Below are 23,253 nucleotides of genomic sequence, written 5' to 3' on the forward strand. Positions count from 1 at the left end.
GTCTAGTACTAAAATGTAATTCTATTGAAAGAAAAGCCCCACATCAAAGCCTGAAGAAAACATGGCAGAAAGGTCTCCACCCACTTAAACTGATCTTAAGCAGCGAACACATTGACTGAGTAGTTAGACATTTTTTTTTAATTCTTGGCTGTCAGCCTTTCCTAACTTCCCTTGACAAGGTGTTGGTGAGCCACCTAAAGCTGAGTAGCTTGGGCCATTTTAAAGGGCAGTTAAGAGTCAACCACATTGCTGTGGGTCAAGAGTCACATGTAGGGCGGACGAGGTAATGATAACAGATTTCCTTCCGAGGGAAAGGAGCGAGGTAGGTGTTTTTTTTTCACAATAACCTGGTAGTTTCATTATTAACAAAGTTAGAATTTTATTGCAGATTTAGTAATAAATGTAAAGTCTCCCCACCCCCAGCTGACACGGTTGGATTTGAACTCATGTCCCACGGAGCATTCATTCAGGCCTCTGGATCACTAATTGAATAACATTGTCACTATGCTACCATCCCCCGACCCACCTTGCTTGGAGGAAGGCAGGGATCAGAATGAAAATTCTTCACCAGCAAACATGCTCAATCATTCTAAATTGAATCATTTTGGCCATTTAGGCTGTAAGACTCTGAAACAAGAGACCACAGATAATCAATACACGGTGCAACGTCTTCAATCTATACCTTTATTAGTAAATCAGTAATGCACTATGTTGGGAAACAATATGCATTTTATTTTAAATGGAAAGAAAAAGCCATAAGATTGAATAATTTTGTAAGCTTCGATCATCTACAAGACATTGCTTCCATTAGTTGTTGGAGTAGAGCTCTCTTCCGTTCTAACAGTCTTTTTCACTAGCCGTACTTTGTTCCTCAAGTTGTGACTAAAATTAGCAACAAAGGATCTGTCAATGAAAAGCCTGTTGATTATAGAAACCACACATACATTGTATGTGATTAAGGACAAGGGCAGCACTAAATGCCACAGACGCAGTGATGCAACCAACTGTACACCAGAACTGTACAATTAAATATCTCCTCAAGTTTTGTTCTGTCCAAACCACTAAGGTTTAACTTTAAAAAAAAAAATCAGTAGCTGTTTAGAAACTTGCATCTTTCTTCTATAGTCAATCTATAATGGTATACAATTTTTTTTAAAAGTGCAAACTTTTGGCGACACTTCTTGCATTCAGGTTATTGCCATTTTGTCGTGCCCACTTATAGAAGCACTGGTTTTGTCCACTGTCTTCCTACAAGGCTCCACTTTATCATTCACACCAAGCGTCCTACTGCAGACAAAGAGAAATAAGATTACATTAGTATTTGGCCTAGCCTAGCATCACTACTCAAGTAGTTACGGCCGTCACCTTAACTTGACTGTAAAAAAGAGCAATCACGTAATCGTTAGCAACATGCAATTCTCAACATGAAGAAATCTGGAACTTGCATATTTCTTGCCCTGCCCAGCAGAAAACTCACCATTCTCCGAATCCCAGGTGCAAACCAATATCTTAACACCTAATGCATGATGTACCTCACCATCTCTAAAATTAGGTATAACAAAAAAATGTGCATATATATTTTATATGGTCCTTTTCATAACCACAGGACATCTCAAATTGTTTTACAGCCAATGAAGTATTTTTGATGTATAGTCACTGTTGTAATGCAGGAAACACGACTGCTAATTTGTACACAGCAAGCTCCCACAAATAACAATGTGACCTTTTTTTTAAAACGTACCTTCACACCCACACCATTTTTTTTATCCCTTTGGGCAAAAGTGGGGAGATCATGGAAGGATTCTCAGCGAACCTTCCTTCCATGGCCAACAAGTCTTGGCATTTAATTTGAACCCAGAGCTTCTGGGCCAGAAGTACGAACATCACCATTTTGCCCCAAGGCCTCCCAATGTGATAATGACCAGATCATCTGTTTGTGTGACACTGATTGATAACTCCCCTGCCCCGCTTCAAGATAGTGCAATGGGAACTTTAACATTAAATCAAGTAGGCAGAGGGGGGGCCTTAGTTTAACATCCCATCAGGCAGACACTACGTCCAACAATGCAGTGCTCCCTCAGTACTGCTCTGGAGTATCAACCTTGATTTTTGTGGTCAAGTACATATTGCATAACTTTTCCCACGTCATACTTTAAACAGAAGGAGTAATTATAAACAGATGTCCCTTTTAAATATAAATAGCTAGACTTTGAAAATGTAGTCGTAAGTATTTCTTTTTTAAAAAGTATTTTCTCTTTCCTGCCAATTCTGAAATGGCAAGAAGGTGACTTAGTCCTAGCTATTCAAAAATGCTAGTGTTACAATTATGAGATTTATAGGATTGTTATGTTTTGGGACTGTCTTTAATTTAAGTTAAAATGAAGAGAGTCATGTGACATGTTCTGAAGTGTGCCTGACCTGGATGACTTGATTGCTAAATTAAAAGAAGGCCTAGATTGTCTTATTTGGGGAAAAGGTGCAAGCTACTTACACATGTAGAGAACAGTGAAGACAGATGTGATGCCAGTGGACAAACCGTGAGTCTCCACTTTCCAGAACAGTGTTGGGAATATTGGTTTGTAACCAGTTTTGCTTTAACCTGTTCATTGAGTTCCAAATAAAAGAGAGTTGGACATTCAAGGATAACTAATCAGCATCTCTACCTGGATACTAGGCCCATGTGATTCACATTCCCGCAATAATGGACGTCAAAATTGGAAGGGTACAGATATCAGGTTGCAGGGTTTCCTAAAATATCACAGAATATCACAGACAGGTTAGTCTGCCAGAGAACGGGAAAGAGAAAACTGTTTGAGGCCGAGCATCCTCCGATTCACTCACCAGAATACAAGTGGAAGCTTGGGCTCGGACTTAATGACCATATTCTGAGGGATTGAAACAAGGCTGGCAAAATAACCTAGCTTGTGCTAGAGAGTGGATCTGCAGTAATACTTGCACCATGAAGAGGTTACACACTACAAGAATAAGAAAGAAAATGAATAGAAGTAAATCCTTGGGAGCTGAGAATTATTTTGGAGTGAGCAGGGAGAATTGAATGTCTACTTAAAGGACCACATGATGTAGACCTTCTCTTCAGATGTGTTAGAAGTTCTGTTTTGTATAAGTTGCTTACAAAAATAGTGTTCCGCCAAAAGTGCCTTTAATTAGTTTGTTAGTAAATGTCTTAAACCTGAAACCTTTGGACATCCATCCAGCTATTAACTGGAATTGCAAATTTCTTTTAAAAGTTGTCAGTCTCTACGGGGATCGTAAGACTACTCTCTAATCATTGAAGACTACTCATTCAATACTTTCAAGACTACTCTCTAATTTACTTGGTCATGGTGACGCTTGCTCCCCTTCCTCCCTCTGGGAAGCACATGTCTGTCTGAAGAATTCAGAAGAGATATGAGCTCAGCCATTTTGAATATATGTTAGGGGAAAAAACGTACTTGCATTTATATAGCCTCTTTCACAACCTCAGGACATCCCAAAGTGCTTTGCAGCCAATGAAGTACTTCTTTTTTTTATAAATTTAGAGAACCCAATTTTTTTTTCCAATTTAGCATGGCCAATCCACCTACCCTGCACATCTTTGGGTTGTGGGGGTGAGACCCATGCAGACACGGGGAGAATGTGCAAACTCCCCACAGACAGTGACCCGGAGCCGTGTCCTCTGCGCCGTGGCCAATGAAATACTTCTGACGTATAGGAACCATGGAGTGAATGTGACAACTGATTGTGTGCATCCCAAAGCCCCAAAGACAACAACGAGCGGTTATTCTACTTTAATGATGTCGGCTGGGTTAAGAAATAACAGCAGATTCGCTCTTCACGGTCATCTCAAGATAATTTACAGCCTGAGAAGTACTTTTTAAAGTGTAGTCACCCTTGTAATATAGCGAACGTGGCAGCCAATATGTGCACCGCAAGCTGTCACAGGCACCAACGTAATAACGACCAGATGATCTGTTTCTTTTGTGTGATGTGTATTGAGAAATAAATATTGGTCAGGACATCAGAGATGACTGCCTAGTTCTGCTTCAATATAGAACCATAAGATCTTTTACATCTGCATGAGGGCGGAGGGCTTCGAATGGGACCTCAGTTTATCCTCAGATATACAGCACCTCCAGCAGAGCAATGTTCTCTCAGTACTGCACTGATAGGTCAGGCTTGATCCTTGTGTTCAAGTTCAAGAGTGGGACCCAGAACCTCATGCTTCGCAAACAAAAGTGCTACCAACTGATGCCCAGTTGAAGGACAGAAAACAAAAGGAAAAATAGCAATAAGGAGCTGGACAAGGTGCCATTCAATAAGGGCATTCTGACTGGCATAAAATACAGAGTGGGATTCACCAGTTCCCCAGCCGCATGTTTCTTGGCAATGCGATGTCGCTGGCGGGGAGATTCTCTCTTTCTGCCGCTCGCAATGGGATTTCTCATTGAAGCCACCCCATGCCACAGGGAAACCCACCAGCAGGGGTGCGCTGCCAGCGGGTAAGGAAAATCCCAACAGCCAGAGAATTCCGGCCAAGGTCTGAAGCTTTTGCTCAATGCAAAACACATGGGGAAGGATCTACCAGCTGTGTTACGCCTGAAAGGCAGCGTGGCCAGTAGATGCCGGGTGATCCCTCTTCTGGGAGCTACATAGCTCGCCACGTCTCGCATGGTCCGACGGCGCGATGCAAATCCTGGCCACAGTGGGTGGATTATATTTTTACAAATCTGCATATTAGAGTGAGGCAACTAGTCCTACTCTAATATGCACTCCCATGATCTACCGAAGGTGTGGGGGCTGGAATCTTGGGCGAGCGCCATTCAGTGCTGGTCTCCACAAATGGGAACCAGGTGGAATGGCACTCCTGGGGGTCTCCCAAAAGATTGGTGCCTCCAGGTGCTTGGCCGCTGGGCAGGATGGCACCCTGGTACTGCCAGCCTGGCACTGTTAAGGTGCCTAGGTGGGACTACCATCTGGCAGGGGCACTGCCAGGGTGTCAGACAGGTGGTGCCAGGCTGGCATTTTTCCTTTGAAACGGATTGGGCATGGGGGTGTCCTGTGCGGGTGCAGGGGGGTGCCCAAGGACCTCCTCATGGGTAAGTGTGGGGTTTGAGTCTCCCGATCACATCCTGCACTGAGGAGTTCTGGTGCGTGGAGATCCTCAGTGCAGAAAACGGGACTGAGTACGGCCTCGGCTGCATGTATTCCACCGAAGCCCCCAATCTACCCAAATGGCAGTTCGATAGCATGGTGTTTCCTGGCGCTCCAGGAAACACCCGGCTAATCGCGTGCATCAGGGGACTCTATCCCATCTGGGTAGATTGTTCCCTCGATCTATTGACTTGCGTTACAATGTTTCTACCTTTTCATGAGAGGATCATGGGTTCAGGTCCAGCGGATATTCTTGACTTTAAACCTAATGTCCACAGTTCCACAGTTGAGAAATACACTAAATTGAAAATGAAGAATGCCAAAAGGGAAGGTAAAACCTGGCTACTGGCCAAAAATATTAAATAAATGGATCTTCCCAATTGCTTGCAGCTCCCAGGGTCCAACCTTGTGGGGAGTGATTCCAAGCCGAGTAGAATACCCTTAACAATTTGTACACAGCCACAGATCTTTGACCCAGTCCAGGAAATTCCTCGAATGAACCTATCGCTCACATTTTAACTTGAAACAAAATGACAGGTGAAACAACACATCTCCAGTGCAGCATGAATGACCACAGCGTGTTAGTAGCTGAAAAACTGGTAGCGTGGCTGGCATTTGGCAAGAGGATATATTGACAGAGATCAGATTAGATCCAGATGTTGCAACAAAGGTGAACCTCTGGGAAAATTTGTGTAATGAGTAAATTGTACCCTGTAGAAACAAAGCAGGGAATAGTTTTCTAATCTATGCCATACTTTCCCTTTTAGACAGTGGCAGCTGAGCATAATAAAACAAATATGTGATGAATAAAACATCTTGTCAGAAGCAATTATTTTCATGTTTCACTTCCCCAGACACCTGATTCTGCCATGGCTAGGAAGCAGATTGACAACCATCCAGCCATTCTAACATAATATTGTTAACGCTGTTTTAATGATGGATAAAATATCAACATTTCTTTCTCCAGTTTTTAAAACGAGAGCAGGAGGATCCTTGAACATCCCCATCCTCAATGACAATGGAGCTAAATATATAAGGGACAAAAGGTTGAAGTGTTCTGAACTATCTTTAGCTACAATTTAAGGAAACAGAGGTGGTTCAGGGAAGGTTCATTAGGATGATCCTCAGTATGGAAGGATTGCCTTATGTGCAAAGATTAAACAGGTTGGGACTCTACTCATTGGAATTTGAAAGATTGAGAGGTAACCTCATTGAAATATACAGGATTCTTAAGGGACTTGACAGGGCAAATGCTGAGAGGGTGTCTCCCCTCATGGCAGAGTCTCGGACCAGAGGGCATAGTCTCAGAATAAAGGGGTGCCCAAGTAAGACTGAGATGAGGAGGAATTTAATATCTCAGAGGGTTGTGAGTCTTTGGAACTCCTTGCTACAAAACTCTGGTGGATGAGTCTTTATGTACACTTAAGGCTGAGATCGATAGATTCTTGATCAGTAAAGGGATCCAGCTTATGGGGAAAAGACAGGAAAATGGATGTGAGGAATGTCAGGTCAATCATGATCCTATTCAATGGTGGAGCAGACTTGAGTGGCCAAATGGCCTACTCCCGTTTCTATTTCTTGTGGTCTTATAGAATCAGCGGAAACTCTACTGGATGGAGTCATACCTAGCATAAAGGAAGATGTTTGTGATTGTTGAAGGCCAACCATCTCAGCTCCAGGGCATCATTATAGGAGTTCCTCAGACCAGTGCCCGAAGTCCAAGCATCTTCAGTTGCTTCAACAATGATCTTCCATTTATTATAAGATGGGGATGTTCGCTAGTCATTGCGCAGAGTTCAGTTCCATTCGCAACTCCTCCTGCTCAAATCCCCCGCCATCATAGAATCCAGTCTTCAGTCCATTTGGTTTAATCCACGTGCTATCAAGAAGCAGCTCAGTGTCCTGAATAAACTGTGAGAACATCCCGGAAGACCTGTGCTCCAGAACTAGCTCTTCCAGCACAGCTACAACACCGGCATCTACTTGACAATGTGAAAAATTGTCCATGTATATTCTCCCCACAAAACAAAATAAAAAGGACAAATCCAATACAGCCATTCCATAGGTCTATTTTTGATCATCAAAAAAGTAATGGAAAGTGTCATTGTACCATTGACCAACTGACCAGTAACTTGCTCATTAATACTTAGATTGGGTTCAGCCAGGGTCACTCAACTCCAGGCCTGATTACAGCCTTAGTCTCATCATGGACCAAAGAGCTGAATTCCTGAGGTGTGGCAATAAGAATGCCTGCCTGTGACATTGACCCCCCCTCTCGCATCAAGTGGTCTTAGAAAACTTGACGTCAATGGGAATCAGGGTGAAAACTCTCCACTGGCTTGAGTCATACTTGGCAGAAAGGAAGATGGTTGTGGTTTCTGGAGACCAATCAACTCAGTTCCAGGACATCACTGCAGGAGATTGTCAAGGTAGTCTCCTAGGCCTAACCATCTTCAGCTGCTTCATCAATGAACTTCCATCTGTCATAATGGGGATGATCGCTGATGATTGCACAGTGTTCAGATCCATTCGCAACTATTCAGATACTGAAGTAGTTCCTGTCCACATACAGCAAGATCTGGACAACATTTAGACTTGTAGGTTTGTGACAAGCTTCTGAAGTGTTGTTAGAGCTCAGGCAAGTGGAGAGTATTCCATCACACTCCTGACTTGTTTCTTGTAGGTGGGGAACAGGCTTTGGGGAGAATATCCACCTTCTGACTTCCTCGTATGGCCGCAGTGTTTATATGGCTGGTGCAGTTCATATGCTATGTCTCAAATGACTCATATACAGTGACAGGAATTTAGTGTTGGCAATGGAGGGCAATTGGCCGGTTGAAGAACCAGTGGAAACATCACGTTGCTTCTCTCTGGGAGGTGGCCACTGATGGTTTTACACTCAGGCCTACATTGAAGCATGTCATTGGATCTCCAAACAGAGTTGAGCATGGGTCGGTGGTTGGTTGCAAGGGAAAACCCTGTAATGTGGGGTGGGGTAGAAGATCAGAGCAAGGACACGGGGGGGGGGGGGGGGGGGGGGGGGGGTAACTCTCAGCCAGAAAGTTAAATCTAAGTATCCTTTTAATGATGGGGTAAGTGTCAATTACTTGCAATCTACCTCTCTGGCATTTAAAGTTTATGTTTTGAAAGTGTGGTGTCTCATGCCTTCCGGTGTTTTATGTTTATTTACTGTGCTTTTCTATCTTTATATTTTTCTCGTAATGCAATCTTTCTTTCCAATTTTTATTTATTTTTCTGTACCTAATTTGGTATTGAGTTTACCACTTCAATTTATATTTCCTTCTCAGTCTTTGCACTGTTTATTTCTCAACTCATGATTCTGATTGGCTGAGGAGATACCCGCTTGCTTGCTTGTTCATTCAAGTTGCGGGTACCTTGTTTCTCCCACTACACTGCTGTCAACTCGCACTTTCAGCATCTTGCCAGGTAGAAAACCTTTAAAAACCAGGGACGGTTTTGAGTAACAGCTGGTGCCATTAGATACCCTGCCTGCCACAGCAATTGATAGCGCTGTGAATTCGAATGCCAGGCTTCTGGTGGAGGCTTAGAGCTTTCAGCAAAAACATTACTGGAGGTATCAATAGACAGCTGGGTAGGTCTATTCAATTATTATTATCGGGGAAAATAGTTGATTTCATTTTGTAACTTAGAATGAACATCCAAAAAATGTTAATTAGTAAAGGAAAAATTATGAATGGAAATGTTTTTGTTTAATAAATTTAGAGTACCCAATTATTTTTTCCAATTAAGGGGCAATTTAGCGTGGCCAATCCATCTAACCTGCACATCTTTGGGTTGTGGGGGTGAAACCCACGCAGACACGGGGAGAATGTGCAACCGCTACGCGGACAGTGACCCAGGGCCGTAGGCAGCAGTGCTGACCACTACGCCTTGTGCCGCCCTTTGAATGGAAATGTTGTCAGAAAACCTTTTTGCAATTCCGTTTGCTCGATTTTGTTTTCTTGGGCAATTCTTTTTCAGTAGGTTCTCCTAACCTGTCAGACAGCAAGGCTGGTGGTTTTCAAATGGCAGTTTTCCAACCACTTTCCTTTGATATGTTGCCTCAGTTCTCAGTTGCTGCTGCTCTATTTCCAACCAGTCAACAAGGGGTGACAGGAAAAACTGGACGGCGGCAATAGCATAATGAGGTTTCTGTCAGTGTGGAACTTGTGACAGAGGGCTCCGTGGAACCAGTGAGTCAGACACAAGCAGAATTGGGCTGTCAGGCTCAAACTGACTGCCAATCACCTCGTAGAGAAGATTTTAATAGTATTCAAAAGCAGAAAATGCAACAGGTACATTTGTCTCTCCTCTGTCAAGCGTTGACATGTTCATGGCAGGAATAGGTCTATTGGGAGGTTGAATAAAGCCTCCGGCGACATTAAATTGTCGTAAAGTGAACCAAGTAATTTGAAATCAATTTTAAGAAGGACGGATAACCCTTGTTACTTGTTGGCATTGAGAAATTGGGCAGTGGAAAATTATTGATTACAGAAGCGCTTAGGAATTCAGAAGCACTCAGTTTCAATATGTCCTCACTTAGCCCTACTTTCTCATTTTTAGCTGTGTGCATTTCCCAGGGCAGCATGGTAGCACAGTGGTTAGCACTGCTGCCTCATGGCGCCGAGGTCCCAGGTTCGATCCCGGCCCTGGGTCACTGTCCGTGTGGAGTTTGCAAATTCTCCCCGTGTTTGCGTGGGTTTCGCCCCTACATCCCAAAGATGTGCAGGGTAGGTGGATTGGCTACGCTAAATTGCCCCTCAATTGGAAATTTTTTTAAAAAATTAAATGCGACTGCCCAGAAATGTCTAGGTGGTGTGCAAAGTCCAATTTCTCCATCTTGTAAGTACCTCGGTCCTGCGTGAAAATGCAGAATCACAGGAATTGTCACAGTGCAGAAGGAGGCCATTTGGCCCATCATGTCTGCACCAGCTCTCCAAACAAGCATCATGACCTTGTGCCATTCTCCTGGCTTTCCCCTCGTATCCCTGCAGTTTGTTTTGATTCAAAAGATTATCTAATGCCCTCTCAAATGCCTCACTTGAATCTGCCTCTGCCACACTTCCAGGCAGGGCATTCCGGACCCAAACCACTCGCTTTCTCACATCACATTTGCAGCCTCCATAAGCCTTTGAATCTCAGGTGAAATTTAGCAGCTGCATAGCTGTCCACTCTGCAAACGTCTAGGGCTTGATGCAAGATGGAGGACGAGAATCTGCGTCCTATATCTGTGTCTACCCTTTGCTGGGGCACTTGAAAACCCAATCCCCTTGAATCCCATATTGAAACGGAGTGCTTCTGAATTCCTAAGCACTCCTGTAATCAATAATGGCCCAATTTCTCAATGCCAACCAGTAACAAGGGTTATCTGTCCTTCTGAAAATTGATTTCAAATTATTTGGTTCACTACTCTTTTCCATCACCTCTATCTAACTCTGTGTTTTCCCTTTATTCTTTCATGTGATGTGGGTATTGCTGTCTAGGTAGTTAAGGATCAACTCTGTTGCAAGGGAGTCACAATGGCTCCCTTGTGGGCCTGGTTTAGCTCACTGGGCTAAATCGCTGGCTTTTAAAGCAGACCAACAGCACGGTTCGATTCCCGTACCAGCCTCCCCGGACAGGCGTCGGAATGTGGCGACTAGGGGCCTTTCACAGTAACTTCATTGAAGCCTACTCGTGACAATAAGCGATTTTCATTTTTTCCATTTTTCACAATGTAGGCTATGCCACATCTCGCACCTCCTAAAGGAAATTTGTACTTTATATAGACATTAGTGAACCAGTTTATGACAATCAATTACAATTGCCATGGTCATCATTACTGAGACCAGCTTCCTTTTCCAGATTGATGACTTGAATTTAAATTGCAGCTGCCTCTTTGGTTGGATTTGAATCAATGTACCCAGAGCATCAGCCTGGGCCTCTGTATTAATAGTCGAGAGGCATTGTCACTCTGTCACCATCCCTCCCACATTCAGAGAATCCTTACAGTGCAGAAGGAGTCTGAATCGTGTCTGCACCGGCACTCCCCTGCCCTATCCCCATAACCCCACCTAACCCACACATCTTTGGACACCAAGGGGTAATGTTTTGCATAGTCAGTCCACCTATCCTGCACATCTTTGGACTGTGGGAGGAAATGCGGAGCACCCGGAGGAAACCCATGCAGACACGGGGAGAACGTGGAGACTCCACACAGCCAGTCACCCAAGGCTGGAGTCAAACCCAGGTCCCTAGACTGCGAGGCAGCAGTGCTAACCATTGTGTCACCGTGTCGCCCCTAATGATCCAATTTCCCCTCAAAACACAAAATTGACTCTACCTCTACCACTCTCCGTGGTAAAGCAGTTGATGAACCGACTGAATGTTTTTATCTCAACATCTCTCCTTACTCCCCCTGATACTTTTAAATTGATGATGCTACATCATTGACCCCCCAAATCTTAAAAGCCTTAATTAAATCTTATACTTTCACTGGCCCAGTGGAATTAGTCCAAATATCTCCAATGTCTCCCCATAGCTATAATCTTTCATCTCTGGCTTCATTCTGATGGATCTATGCGGTTTTCTTACCAGGGCTTTAGTTCATTTACTCAAATTGGATGCCAAAACAGTATGCTGTATTTTATTTACTTTTATCCCGTATGCTGTATTTTGTGGCTTAACCCAATTAGCTGTAAAAATGTATCATTAACACTTTGCTCTTGTGTTTTGTGTATCTGTTTATAAACTTGAAGTGCCATAGCTTAATCAACCAAAGCACTCAGGAGTGCGCACTGTAGTCATCAGCCATGTAGTCAACAGATTGCCCTGGTTACCCAGTAACCACCCCTTGGTTTATAACGGGGGCTCAAATGCAGCTGGCACAGCGGGCGGCCACCATAACTGCTGCCAGGATATTGAACATTGAACTGCCTTTGTTCACACAACAGCTGGATGTTGAGAGAGAGGAGTCAACATTTGGTTCAGGAAAAGAGCGTAGCTGGCATGTAGTGCCTGCAAAGCAATTGATGGTAGCCTCACTATGTGGAAAGCAGAAATCCTACCAAAGGCACAGGCTCACTCTGTCTACTTGCCATTGGCAAGAGGGAATGAAAGCTCTTGTAAGCAGGGAGTCTCAGTGATTTCCCTGTTGGAACAGTGGATAGCAAACTGAGAGATGCTGCAAATATCTCCATCCCCAGCCTGGAAGGAGTGCTTTGCAGTCACGGTATATGCAATTCTCCCCCTTCAGTTGTGACTGCAGCAGATGGCACATCTGTGACAACATCCTTACTGAAGTGCAAATGGTGCATTTATTGTTCTCCACAGGGGATCAGGTCAGAGAATCGTTCAATGAACACCATGGAAAATATGGTCTCATGCTCAGAGCCCTTTCCGACAGCCGCCCAGCCCACATCCACCTCCCTCTTCCAACCACTCGTCTTGCTCTTTGTGGGCCGGGATTCGCCGGCGGGAAAACGGGTGCGAACCACACCGGCATCAACAGCCCCCAAAAGTGTGGAATTCTCTGCACTTTCGGGGGCTAGGTGGATGTCGGAGGGGTTGACACCGCGCCAGCCAGCGAGTCCATGCATGCGCCAAAGGGCCGGCATGATCCCGCGCACGTGTGGAACTGCCGGCGTATTCTGTGCTTGCGCACGGGGGTGTCTTCTCCGGGCCGGCCATGGCAGAGCCCTACAGGGGCTGGCGCGGAAGGAAGAAATGCCCTCACGGCACAGGCCCACCTGCAGATCGGTGGGCCCCAATCGCGGGCCAGACCACCGTAGGGGGCCCCCCTGGGTCGGATCCCCCTGCCCCCCCCCCCCCCCCGAGGACCGCCCAAGCTGACTTACCTGCCAAGTCCCACCATGTGGCACCGTGTCTAACCCACACCGGTGGGACTGGCTAAAAGCCAATGGCCGCTCGGCCCATAGGGGCCTGGAGAATTGCCAGGGAGGGCCACTGCCAATGGCCCCCGACCGGCGCGGCATGAACCTTGGCCCCGCCCAAAAACCAGCACCGGAGAATACGGCAGCCGGCTTCGGAGCAGCGGGATGGGAATCACGCTGCCCCCCCCGCATTGTCCGACCCAGCGGGGGGGTCGGAGCATTTCGCTGGTGGCCTCTGCTCATTCTTCAAGTCAAGATTATTCAGAGGGGAATGTCAACTAGCACACCCAAATCTTGGAGCAATTTGTTTATACCCACACCTCAAGTCCACACTGCAGTCTCTCACATTAATTAGATATCTGTCTACCCATTAAACTAAATTTCCTTTTTCCTCCCGAAGTCTCTTACTGTTTGCTGTCAGCTATATTGTGCTTCCTGTTCTCAAGCCAAGTACGAGTATGGTAGGTACAATACAGATCGTTACTGGTGGCTAATACTTCGCCACAAAGTACTTCTTAGTTTCAGTTTCACTATTTGTAAAAGTTGATTTCCCTTTTTAAAGTATTCACACTTATAGATCATCCATGTGACACAGAGCCACTGGTTGGACCCTGCTGAGAGAATTTCCTCATCAGTTCCATAGGGGCTGGTTTAGCACACTGTGCTAAATCGCTGGCTTTTAAAGCAGACCAAGGCAGGCCAGCAGCACGGTTCAATTCCCGTACCAGCCTCCCCGAACAGGTGCTGGAATGTGGCGACTAGGGGCTTTTCACAGTAACTTCATTGAAGCCTACTCGTGACAGTAAGCGATTTTCATTTCATATCATTGGTAGCACATTGACAGCTTCTTTGCTGCTCAGCTTCAAGCCAGGTGAGCATATTTTGAAATCTTTAGTAGTCCTGTTGTTACTTTGTGTTTATTCCCTTATTTCCTCTTTCTTTTATTTTTGCCGTTACATTTTTGATCCATGGATGAGTTGTGGAAATGTTTCTTTAAGGCAGCCTGTGTCTTTTATTCACACAGAAGGATCCAAGATGGCTGCACTGATTAAAATTGCGAATTGCAGATGGACTGGCACCAATGACATAGATTGGCCGGCATCAGTGATGACTCGGTTTGATCGATTTGGCTGGTGGTCAATGAATTGGCCCAATAGGCTGTCCTCTGCCTGGTAACAGGTGGTGATTGGGTCTGTGGCCCCTAGTCGCCACATTCCAGCACCTGTTCGGGGAGGCTGGTACGGGAATTGAACCGTGCTGCTGGCCTGCCTTGGTCTGCTTTAATGTGGGATAACTGGAATGTTTCAGAGCTTCAAGAGTTTGAGTGTTAGTTTCAGGTCGACTCCTGGCAGACCTGAGGAAGGACTACTGTCTTCTACCTTCTCTACTTTTCTCCAGAAAGATTGTGTTTCTGAACTGGCGAGGAGCATGGATGAATCTATGTACAGGAGAACCATTACAGGCTGTGCCAGCAGAGTCCAGGGCCAACCAACTCTCTCTGCATAAAAGGCTGACGTAAACTGACCAACTCTCTCTCCAGTAAAGGCTGAAGCCTGAAAATAAACCACAATGTGATTTTGATGTGAAGTGAAGGGACCTCTCCAGGTCCGTGAGTAATACATTTCTAAGCGACAGAGAAAATCCTTACTGGCTACAAGCAAAGTACTTTGATCAACTAGCATGCTTGAAGAAAACGTGCTAAAGAACCACCATTGGAAGCGGGATTCTCCGTTTAGTGACGCCAGAATCGCGAAACATGATCAGGCAGAGAATCGAAGCTTAACTGAAAATCAAGGCCTGCACTGGGTGACCAACGCAAAGCCATGCTCCGATGACCCGACAGTGGCGTGAATGCGTTCTACACTGCAGATACAGTAAATACCGTTGGCATACCATTACCTGCCCCAGCCCGGTATTCTTCGTGGCTCTCGCAATGCTCCGCCTCCGACAGGAGGAATTACCGACGGTGAAGTTCACGTGCAGTTTCAAAAATCGGAAAACTGGTTCTGAGGGAGAGAGAGGAGGTAGGACATGCGCCCAGAGGCACGACCATGTGCTGCCGCTGTTGTCGGTGGCATGGCTGGCTGAGGGGGGAAACTATCAAGGCCAGGGGTGTAGTAGCAGGTGGTGACCGGGGATGGGGGGGTTTAACCAGGGGATGGGCCTTGTAGATGATGGACAAACCTTGGGGGGTCAGGAGGTGAGTTACTCGCCGTAGGACTCCTAGCCTTTGACCTGCCCTGGTAGCCACAGTATTAATGCGGCTAGTCCAGGTCAGTTACTGATCAATGGCAACTCCCAGGATGTTGATGGGGGGGGGATTCAGTGATGGCAATGCCATTGAATGTCAGGCAGTGGTGGTGGTTAGATCCACTCTTGTGGGAGATGGTCATTGCCTGGCACTTGTGTGGCACAAATGTAACTTGCCATTTGTCAGCCCAAGCCTAGATATTGTCTGGGTCTTGCTCCATTTGTACGTGGACTGCTTCATTATCTGAGTCGCCGCGAATGGTGCTGAGCATTGTCCAGTCCTCTCCAAACATCCCCACTTCTAACCTTATAATGGATGGGAGGTCATTGATGAAGCAGCTGAAGATAATTGGGTTTAGGACACTACCGTAAGGAACTCCTGCAGTAATGTCCTGGAGCTGAGATGATTGACCTCCAACCACCACAACCTTCTTCCTTTGTGCCAGGTATGACTCCAACCAGCGGAGGGTTTTCCCCCTGATTCCCATTGACTCCAGTTTAGCTAGGGCTCCTTGATTCCATACTCGGTCAAACACTGCCGTGATGTCAAGGGCAGTCACTCTCACCTCACCTCTGGCATTCAGCTCTTTTGTCCATGATTGAACCAAGGTTGTAATGAGGTCAAGTGCTGAGTGACCCTGGCGGCACCCAAACTGAGCGTCCGTGAGCAGGTTATTGCTGAGTAAGTGTCGCTTGATAGCACTGTTGATGACTCCTTCCATCACTTTGCTGGTAATGGAGAGTAGACTGATAGGGCAGTAATTGGCTGGGTTGCATCTGTCCTGTTTCTTGTGCACAGAAAATCATTGGGCAATTTTCCACATTGCCGGGTAGATGCTAGTGTTGTAGCTGTACTGGAACAGCTTGGCTATAGATGCGGCAAGTTCTGGAACATAAGTCTTCAGTATTATTGCTGGAATTATTGCACACATAGCCTTTACAGTATCCAGTGCATTAAGCCATTTCTTGATATCACGTGGAATGAATCGTATAAGCTGAAGACTGACATCTATAACACTGGGGACCTCCGGAGGGGATCGAGATGGATCATCCACTTGCATTTCTGTCTGAAGATTATGTTGATTGGCACCTCCAGTAGGAGAGTCTCCCACATCGTGGAGCCTGCTGCATCCTCCACAACATCGCACAACAGAGGGATGACATGCTGGAGGAGAAGGATGAAAGACAGGCCTCATCCCAACAATGAGGAGAAGGACGAGGATGGCAGGTATTGGGGCCTGGGCAGGCAGAGGAGGCCGCACAATGTGTGCGATAGGGCCACTATGCACGGGACGCTCTAATTGCCTCCAGGTTCGCCAACTAGGGGATCTGGCCGACGGCAGCATGAACATCCCCTCCCACAGCCTCCACCCGAGCACCTTTTGCCATGTCCCTTACCCCAACTACAACCCTCTTCGCGATCCTATATCTCACTACAGGGTGCGAGCCATGGGTTGGCAGTAGCTGTAGGTGTGGTCCATGGGATAGACAGCGATGACAACCCACTCTGCGACGAGCTCTGGTGCTCCACATCTTTCAACAACTCCTGACCCCTGCTCACGGTAGCATTCTCCACCATCTGCCTGGGTGATCCCTACGTGTGAGCTGGCCATTCCATCGCACAGTGCCACCAAACCATTGGGCTGGCGCAGATGGGGACGGGCTTGCAGAGATGGAGGGGGCTGGCCTGGGTACCAGGGCGATGAGTGGTGGCCAACCTGGAAGCCCTGGCACCGTGCCCACCTCCAAACGCCGCCCATCCCCGCCTTACAGTACCACCACTGCAGCCAGGCCAGCCCATCCCGCACACCCTTCTGACAGAGAACCGAGGCAGGTTGGAATGTTTTTGAACCGGTGTTTATTGTGAACAGGTGAACATGTTTCTGCAGGTTTGTGCCCTAGCCCCTTATACTATCCTGTGTATTGCATCCGTGTAAGCTTAACTAGTGTCTGACTTTCTGGCCGTACCTACCCTAACGCTCCATCTTGGTGGCTTCTCAAGCGGTACATCAGGGGTAGAGGCAGCCTGCTGCCATTCCTGCCCTGTGACCTGGGTCTCCTTTGACTGCTGCCCTCTGGAACGACTGGGACCAGTTGTCTCTGGGGTATAGCAGGTGGCCTGGTACCACCGCATTCTGCCTGTTGCACATCGGATGCGCAAGGGACAGGACGCAGGGGGTGTGGGGGGAGGGGAGTAAGAGGCGCTATGGTGTTCCGGCACCTCTCCTGTGGAGGTGACCAGCAGAGACACGCCATCACCTCCTCCTCCCTCGGGGTGCCCGATGCCCAATAGCCCTTGGGCTACTCCTTGGGGCAGAAGTGCAGCCAGAGCGAGCTCCCGGGGGGTCCCCGTGAGCTGGTGCTGCCAGTCCTAGAGGCCCGCTCCTGACTCAACCTAGGTCTCAATGCTCATGGCCACCTCCCTCTGGGGACTCTGCCACATCCCTCTGGGACTGGCTCAGGTCAGCCAGCCACTGGGCAAGGCTGTCGAAGCCCGCAGCCATCACCCGTTGCCACTCTGATCGTCCGCCCCCTTGGGGGTTCCTACCTACACCTGATGTACTGCTCCACGTGTGTAATGTGTGTCAGACAGTGTCCCAGGAGCTTCTTCATGATAATGCCGAACTGAGGTGAGTGTCTCTGGGGTGGTGCAGGGTGTTGGAGACAGCTGTGATGGAAAGTCAGTGTCGTTCCAACACTGATGCTCCGGGATGTCGCGGGCTGGGGGTAGTAGGTTAGCTTGTTGATATCCAATTGTATTCACTGCATATAAACAGTAATTGTGTTTCAACATACAAATCTGGTGACTAATTATTGGCCAAAGACTTTGGGATTTTTTATAAGAATTGTTGTTTAATTCAATTGTGTTGTGACTCCAGGGCATGTGGGGCTGGAATTGACCACGCAGCTGCCCAGGGTGGCACAACACAGTAGGTGGCGTCCCTGCCTCTGAGCCAGGAGCTCCAGGTTCGAGTCCCAGGGCTTGAGGGCCAAGGAAGGTGCGTTCATAACGCGGTCAAACAGTTTGGGTACCAGCTTGCAAATCTTTCCAACATATGCAAATGGCAGGTGGTAAGAATGGCAGAGATTCCTGGTGATAAGCAATAAGGCATGTATCACCAATCAACCAGAATTCTTTGAGGATGGAACTCATTTTGTTGAGTGAACCCCTTCTAAGTATATTGGTGTTGTGTGTACATAACCAATGAAAACTGAACTTCAAATTGGGTTGGCAATAAAAGGTAGTGTGTAGAACAGGAGGCTAAGTCATGATATCTGAATGCTGAGCGATCCAGTGTCCCCCACCGCTCAAACGATTCAGCAACGATCGATTCAGCAATGATAACACATTTCCATGCCATGAATTAAATTAGCTGATGGTACCAAACTATGTGGCGAGGTGACCTTTGGAAAGGGACATTGATGGTGCTCAAAAGAATCTGGACAAGTTAAGTAGATGGGTTAAGAAATAGCATCTGTTATTTAATGTGGATAAATGGAAAGTAACACACAATGGAACAGGAAACATCTGTACAGAGTGGATGGGTGGTCATTGCAGCAACAATGGAAAAGCTGCTGTTTGCGATTATCATCAGTTCAGTGAAAATATCCCATCCATGTTGGCTGGTTAACTCAAAGGTTGCTTCAGTACAGAACTGGATCTTCTGGATATTTGATTATACATGAAAAGTATGGCACGCTGGGGTAACTCATCCATATGGTGACATTTGCAATACAGGTACTGTGCAAAACTCTGGGTTCTCTCTCTCTCTACAAAAACACTGATGTAATGAAATATGCTCAGGAAATACTCGCAAGACTTGGGCCTTTAACATGATAAATGATGAGGAGAAGTTGGCAGGATGGTGGCACAGTGGTTAGCAATGCTGCCTCACAGCGCCAAGGACCCAGGTTCAATTCCGGCCTTGTACACGTGTGAAGTTTGCACATGCTCCCTGTGTCTGTGTGGGTTTCCTCCGGGTGTCCCAGTTTCCTCCCACAGTCCAAAGATGTGCAGGGCAGGGTGGGTTACGGGATTATGGGTAAGGGCGGGAGAGTGGGCCTGGGTAGGGTGTTCTTTCAGAGAGCGGGGTGCTGACTCGATGGGCTGAATGTCCTCCTTCTGCACTGTGGGGATTCTCTGGTTCTATGGCTTTATGAACTGGCCATTCAAATCGGCTGCCTTGTATAGTAGCTACACTTAAAAAGCGATGCACTGTCCGCAAAAGGTGAGACAGGCTATGTAAATGCAAATTGGACAGTAGCCCAATATCAAAAAGAAAATTAAAATCTATAATATTAGAAGCATGTGTGTATTTGATAGTTCAAATGGACAAAGAATAATGTCCCCTCAATGTACCATTAGTCCAACTGCTCCTCTTATTGGTTGTCCTTTCTCTCCACAATAGGACCCTAATTTTTCAATCGGCATGGCCTAACTCATTGGAAGTTTCTCCCTAAAGCGCGACATCTCATCACCTTTCTTTCCCTAGGCTTCTAAACACTTTGCACTTTGATCATGTGGTTGCTTCCCCCTTTGTGTGCATTTACCCCACCCCTTGTTCACTGTTCCCATTTCTCTCCTCCTGTCACATGATCTGAAATGTTTTTTTCCACTACAACAGATACGGTAACATAGTGGTTAGCACTGCTGCCTCACAGTGACAGGGAACCCGGTTTGATTCCAGCCTTGGGTGACTGTCTGTTCAGTTTGCAAGTTCTCTCCATGTCTGTGTGGGTTTCCTCCAGATGCTCAGGTTTGCTCCCACAATTCAAAGATGTGTAGGTCAGGTGGATTGGCCGTGCTAAAATTGGGCCTTTGTGTCCAGGGTGTGCAGGATAAGTGGGGTTATGGGGATAGGGCTGGGCGGGGGGCACTCTTTCAGAGGGTCAGTGCAGATTCGATGGGCCAAATGGCCTCCTTCTGCACTGTAGGAATTCTCTGATCTATGATATCAGTGCGACATGATGCATCTTAACTGCAAAGTATTGTAGACAACTAGCTTGAGCCAAATATTTTCCTCTTTAGGCTTTTGGGGGAAACAGTATCTTGCCTTAGTCTCCAGCAGTGCAAAGGAATTTAAGCAAGGTGCCACGCAATCCTTAAACGCGACATTTCTGGAGAGGAGGGGGGGGGGGGGGGGGGGGGGGAGATTAACCTTTTTTGCTTTAATTTAGAGGATTCTACTTTGCTCCATTCTCCAGCCGCACCCTTCAAATCACCCCAACCCTGGGAGTCAGATCCCAGTCAGTGATAGCTGCAAGCAGTGAGAAAAGCAAAGCCTTACTGAAAGGGTTCGCTCCTTGTCTTCTTCCAGTTGAGAGGCCACCAGCACTGCTACCTGTGAAGTAAAGACAAAATAGTCAAAGGTTAATTTAGTTGCCATGACAATAGCAGGGAAATGTAAGCATTTTCAGATCGATGATCAGAATGGAGTGCGGCCAACAGCCAGCCAGAGGGACAACCATCCAAGGCTCCTGCTATCCTCCCCACCCCTCAGCCACCCCCCAACCCGGTTCACACATACAGAACTGTCAGTTGGGCAAGTTACTGGGGGAAATCAAGTAGCCATGGAAACCAAGCCCAGCAAGAAAAAAGGCAATGAGAAAATTGATAAGAAAAGCAACTGAAAACATCATGGTATTCTGCCAACATTCTGGCAAATCATTAAACAGCTCCCATTTTTAAAGTAGGGTTGCCAACTGTGATTAAATCTATTCCTGGAGGTTTCATCACATGACTTTGCCCACACTCCAGCCATTAGGCAGCCAACATGCCGCCTGACCTTCCTACGTCAATTGGAAAGCATGGTGTAGGCGGTCACATATTGGCATGGATACAAGATTGGCTAGCTGGCAGACAACAGAGAGTAGGTATAAATGGATCTTTTTATGGTTGGGATGATGTAATGAGTGGTGTGCCATGGGGATTAGTGCTGGGTCCTCAACAATGTATATAAATGACTTGGACGACCGGATTGAAGGTACGGTTGCTAACTTTGCTGATGACACAAAGATAGGTAGGTTAATAAGATGTCAAAAGGAGGATACAACAGGATGTAGATGTGTTAAGTAAGTGGGTAAAGACCTGGCAAATGGAGTATAGTTCAGGAATATGTGAAATTGCCTGTTCTGGCAGGAAGAATAAAAAAAGCATATTAACTAAATGCCGAAATTGCAGAGCTGTGAGGTACAGAGAGATCTAGGTGTTCACGTGCCTGAATCACAAAAGGCTGGAATGCAGGTACAAGTAATTAGGAAAGCTAATAGAATATAATTTATTGCAAGAGCAATTGAATAAAAATGTAGAGAGGTTATACAGAGCATTTCTGAGACTACACCTGGTGTATTGTGTACTATATTGGTCACCTTATTTTCAGAAGGATGCAAATGTGTTGGAAACCATTCAGGGAATGTTTACAAGACTAACGCCTGGATTGGGCGGGTTGGCCTGTGAGGAAAGGTTGGACAGGCGAGGCTTTATCCACTGGAGTTTAAAATAGTAAGAGGCAACTTGAGTGAAACATACATAATGCTGAGGGGTATTGACAGGGTGGGTGTGGAGATGATGTTTCTTCTTGTGGGAGAATCCAGAACTAGGGGTCACTGTTTAAAAATAAGGAGTCGCCCATTTAGGATAGAGATGAGGAGAATGTTTTTCGCTCAGAGCGTAATGAGTCTCTGGAGATCTCTTCCTCAAAAGACAGTGGGCGCAAAGATTTGAATATTTTGAAGGCAGAGGTAGAATGATTCTTGATAAGGAAGGGTGTGGTGATATGCATCAAACAAGGGGTTAATGTAAATACACTACAACTAAGTAACCACTAGAGGGAGCACCAGATATGTCATGACAGACAGACATACAGCCAATGGGTCATTACAACAGGACACAACCAATGGGTAATCAGGACACCCAGAGGTGGCATTACTACAAGGGGGCATTACACAACCCATATAAAAGGACAGGGCACACATGCTCTTTCTCTTTCCACAGACTCAAAACTAGAGAGTACATCAGGGTTGATCAGAAGCATCACACCCAGCACGTGGCTTAGAGCAGACTGGTTAGTTAGACTGAGTTACTAGTTAGATTAGCAGGAGAATCGAACTTGTTTAAGAATTCGTAAATAGTTCAATAAACATTTTGAACTCATTACAAAATCTGGACCTTCCTTTGTCAAAGAGTACATCAAGGAAGCAGCTTATGCTACACGAAGAAGCATAACGCAACAAAGGGGATGAAAGGTTATCGGGGATGGACGGGAAATTTGGACATTATTTTTACAAAGTGGACTAGTAGGTAGAGCTAGTGAGGTATATGCATCATTGTCGGAAGAGGCATCTGTACATTATATGTAGTAAAGAAAGCTATCCCAGTGCGTCCTTAGTTGCTCCTGAGACGTATAGGCAGAAATTTTGGAATGCACAAAAAACAGCCTCATAAGCGCTGCCCCAAGGACTCCAACCAGGGGATACCTGCATTGTGATTTTAGGAGCCCTCCCTGGTTCTCTGCCACTCTCAGGGCAGAGACCTCACCAGTGATCCCCCACTCCTCCATCCCTTCAGGCTGTCACCTCCTGGTGAGGTTGGCAGCTTTGACTGCTTCTTCCACCACCCCAGGTGGATGGCAGGCTTGAATATGCGGCCCACCTTGACGAAGAGGGCATTCTCGCTTGGCAACTGCTTCCTTTGATGGAACATAACACTCAGTGCAATTTCATTCTTAGTCATGCCATAATATGAATCCAATATTTCATGAATTTCACAATATTCCATCGTATTGTAGTCTCACAGCTAACACTGGTTTGACACCACTTCACAAATATCTTGTCCATCACGGTGAGGAAAATATTTACTTTAACTTTCAGCAAAATGTGGAACCTTTGTTCGTAATTACCCCAGTCCTCAATTTCCCCCATTGTCCCCCAATATGCTTTCAGAGTCAACTTTTCAATTGTG

The 23,253-nt window shown here is 46.3% G+C and overlaps 1 protein-coding gene across 3 annotated transcripts in view; it reads right to left on the reverse strand.

Annotated features, from left to right (window-relative positions):
* Positions 1-664: 664 nt before the first annotated feature.
* smoc1 (SPARC related modular calcium binding 1) overlaps positions 665-23,253 on the reverse strand; it is a 288,182-nt gene continuing 265,593 nt past the window's right edge. For all 3 annotated transcript variants that reach the window (XM_038784692.1, XM_038784682.1, XM_038784701.1), the window contains exons 12-13: positions 20,582-20,635; positions 665-1,287 (exon numbers count right to left, since the gene is read on the reverse strand). In XM_038784692.1, coding sequence (XP_038640620.1) covers positions 1,271-1,287; positions 20,582-20,635 — 71 coding nt within the window. In that variant the 3' untranslated portion in view covers positions 665-1,270. The remainder of the gene's footprint in view (positions 1,288-20,581; positions 20,636-23,253) is intronic.

The sequence above is a fragment of the Scyliorhinus canicula genome, chromosome 2 (assembly GCF_902713615.1).
Source record: "Scyliorhinus canicula chromosome 2, sScyCan1.1, whole genome shotgun sequence".
NCBI lineage: Eukaryota > Metazoa > Chordata > Chondrichthyes > Carcharhiniformes > Scyliorhinidae > Scyliorhinus > Scyliorhinus canicula.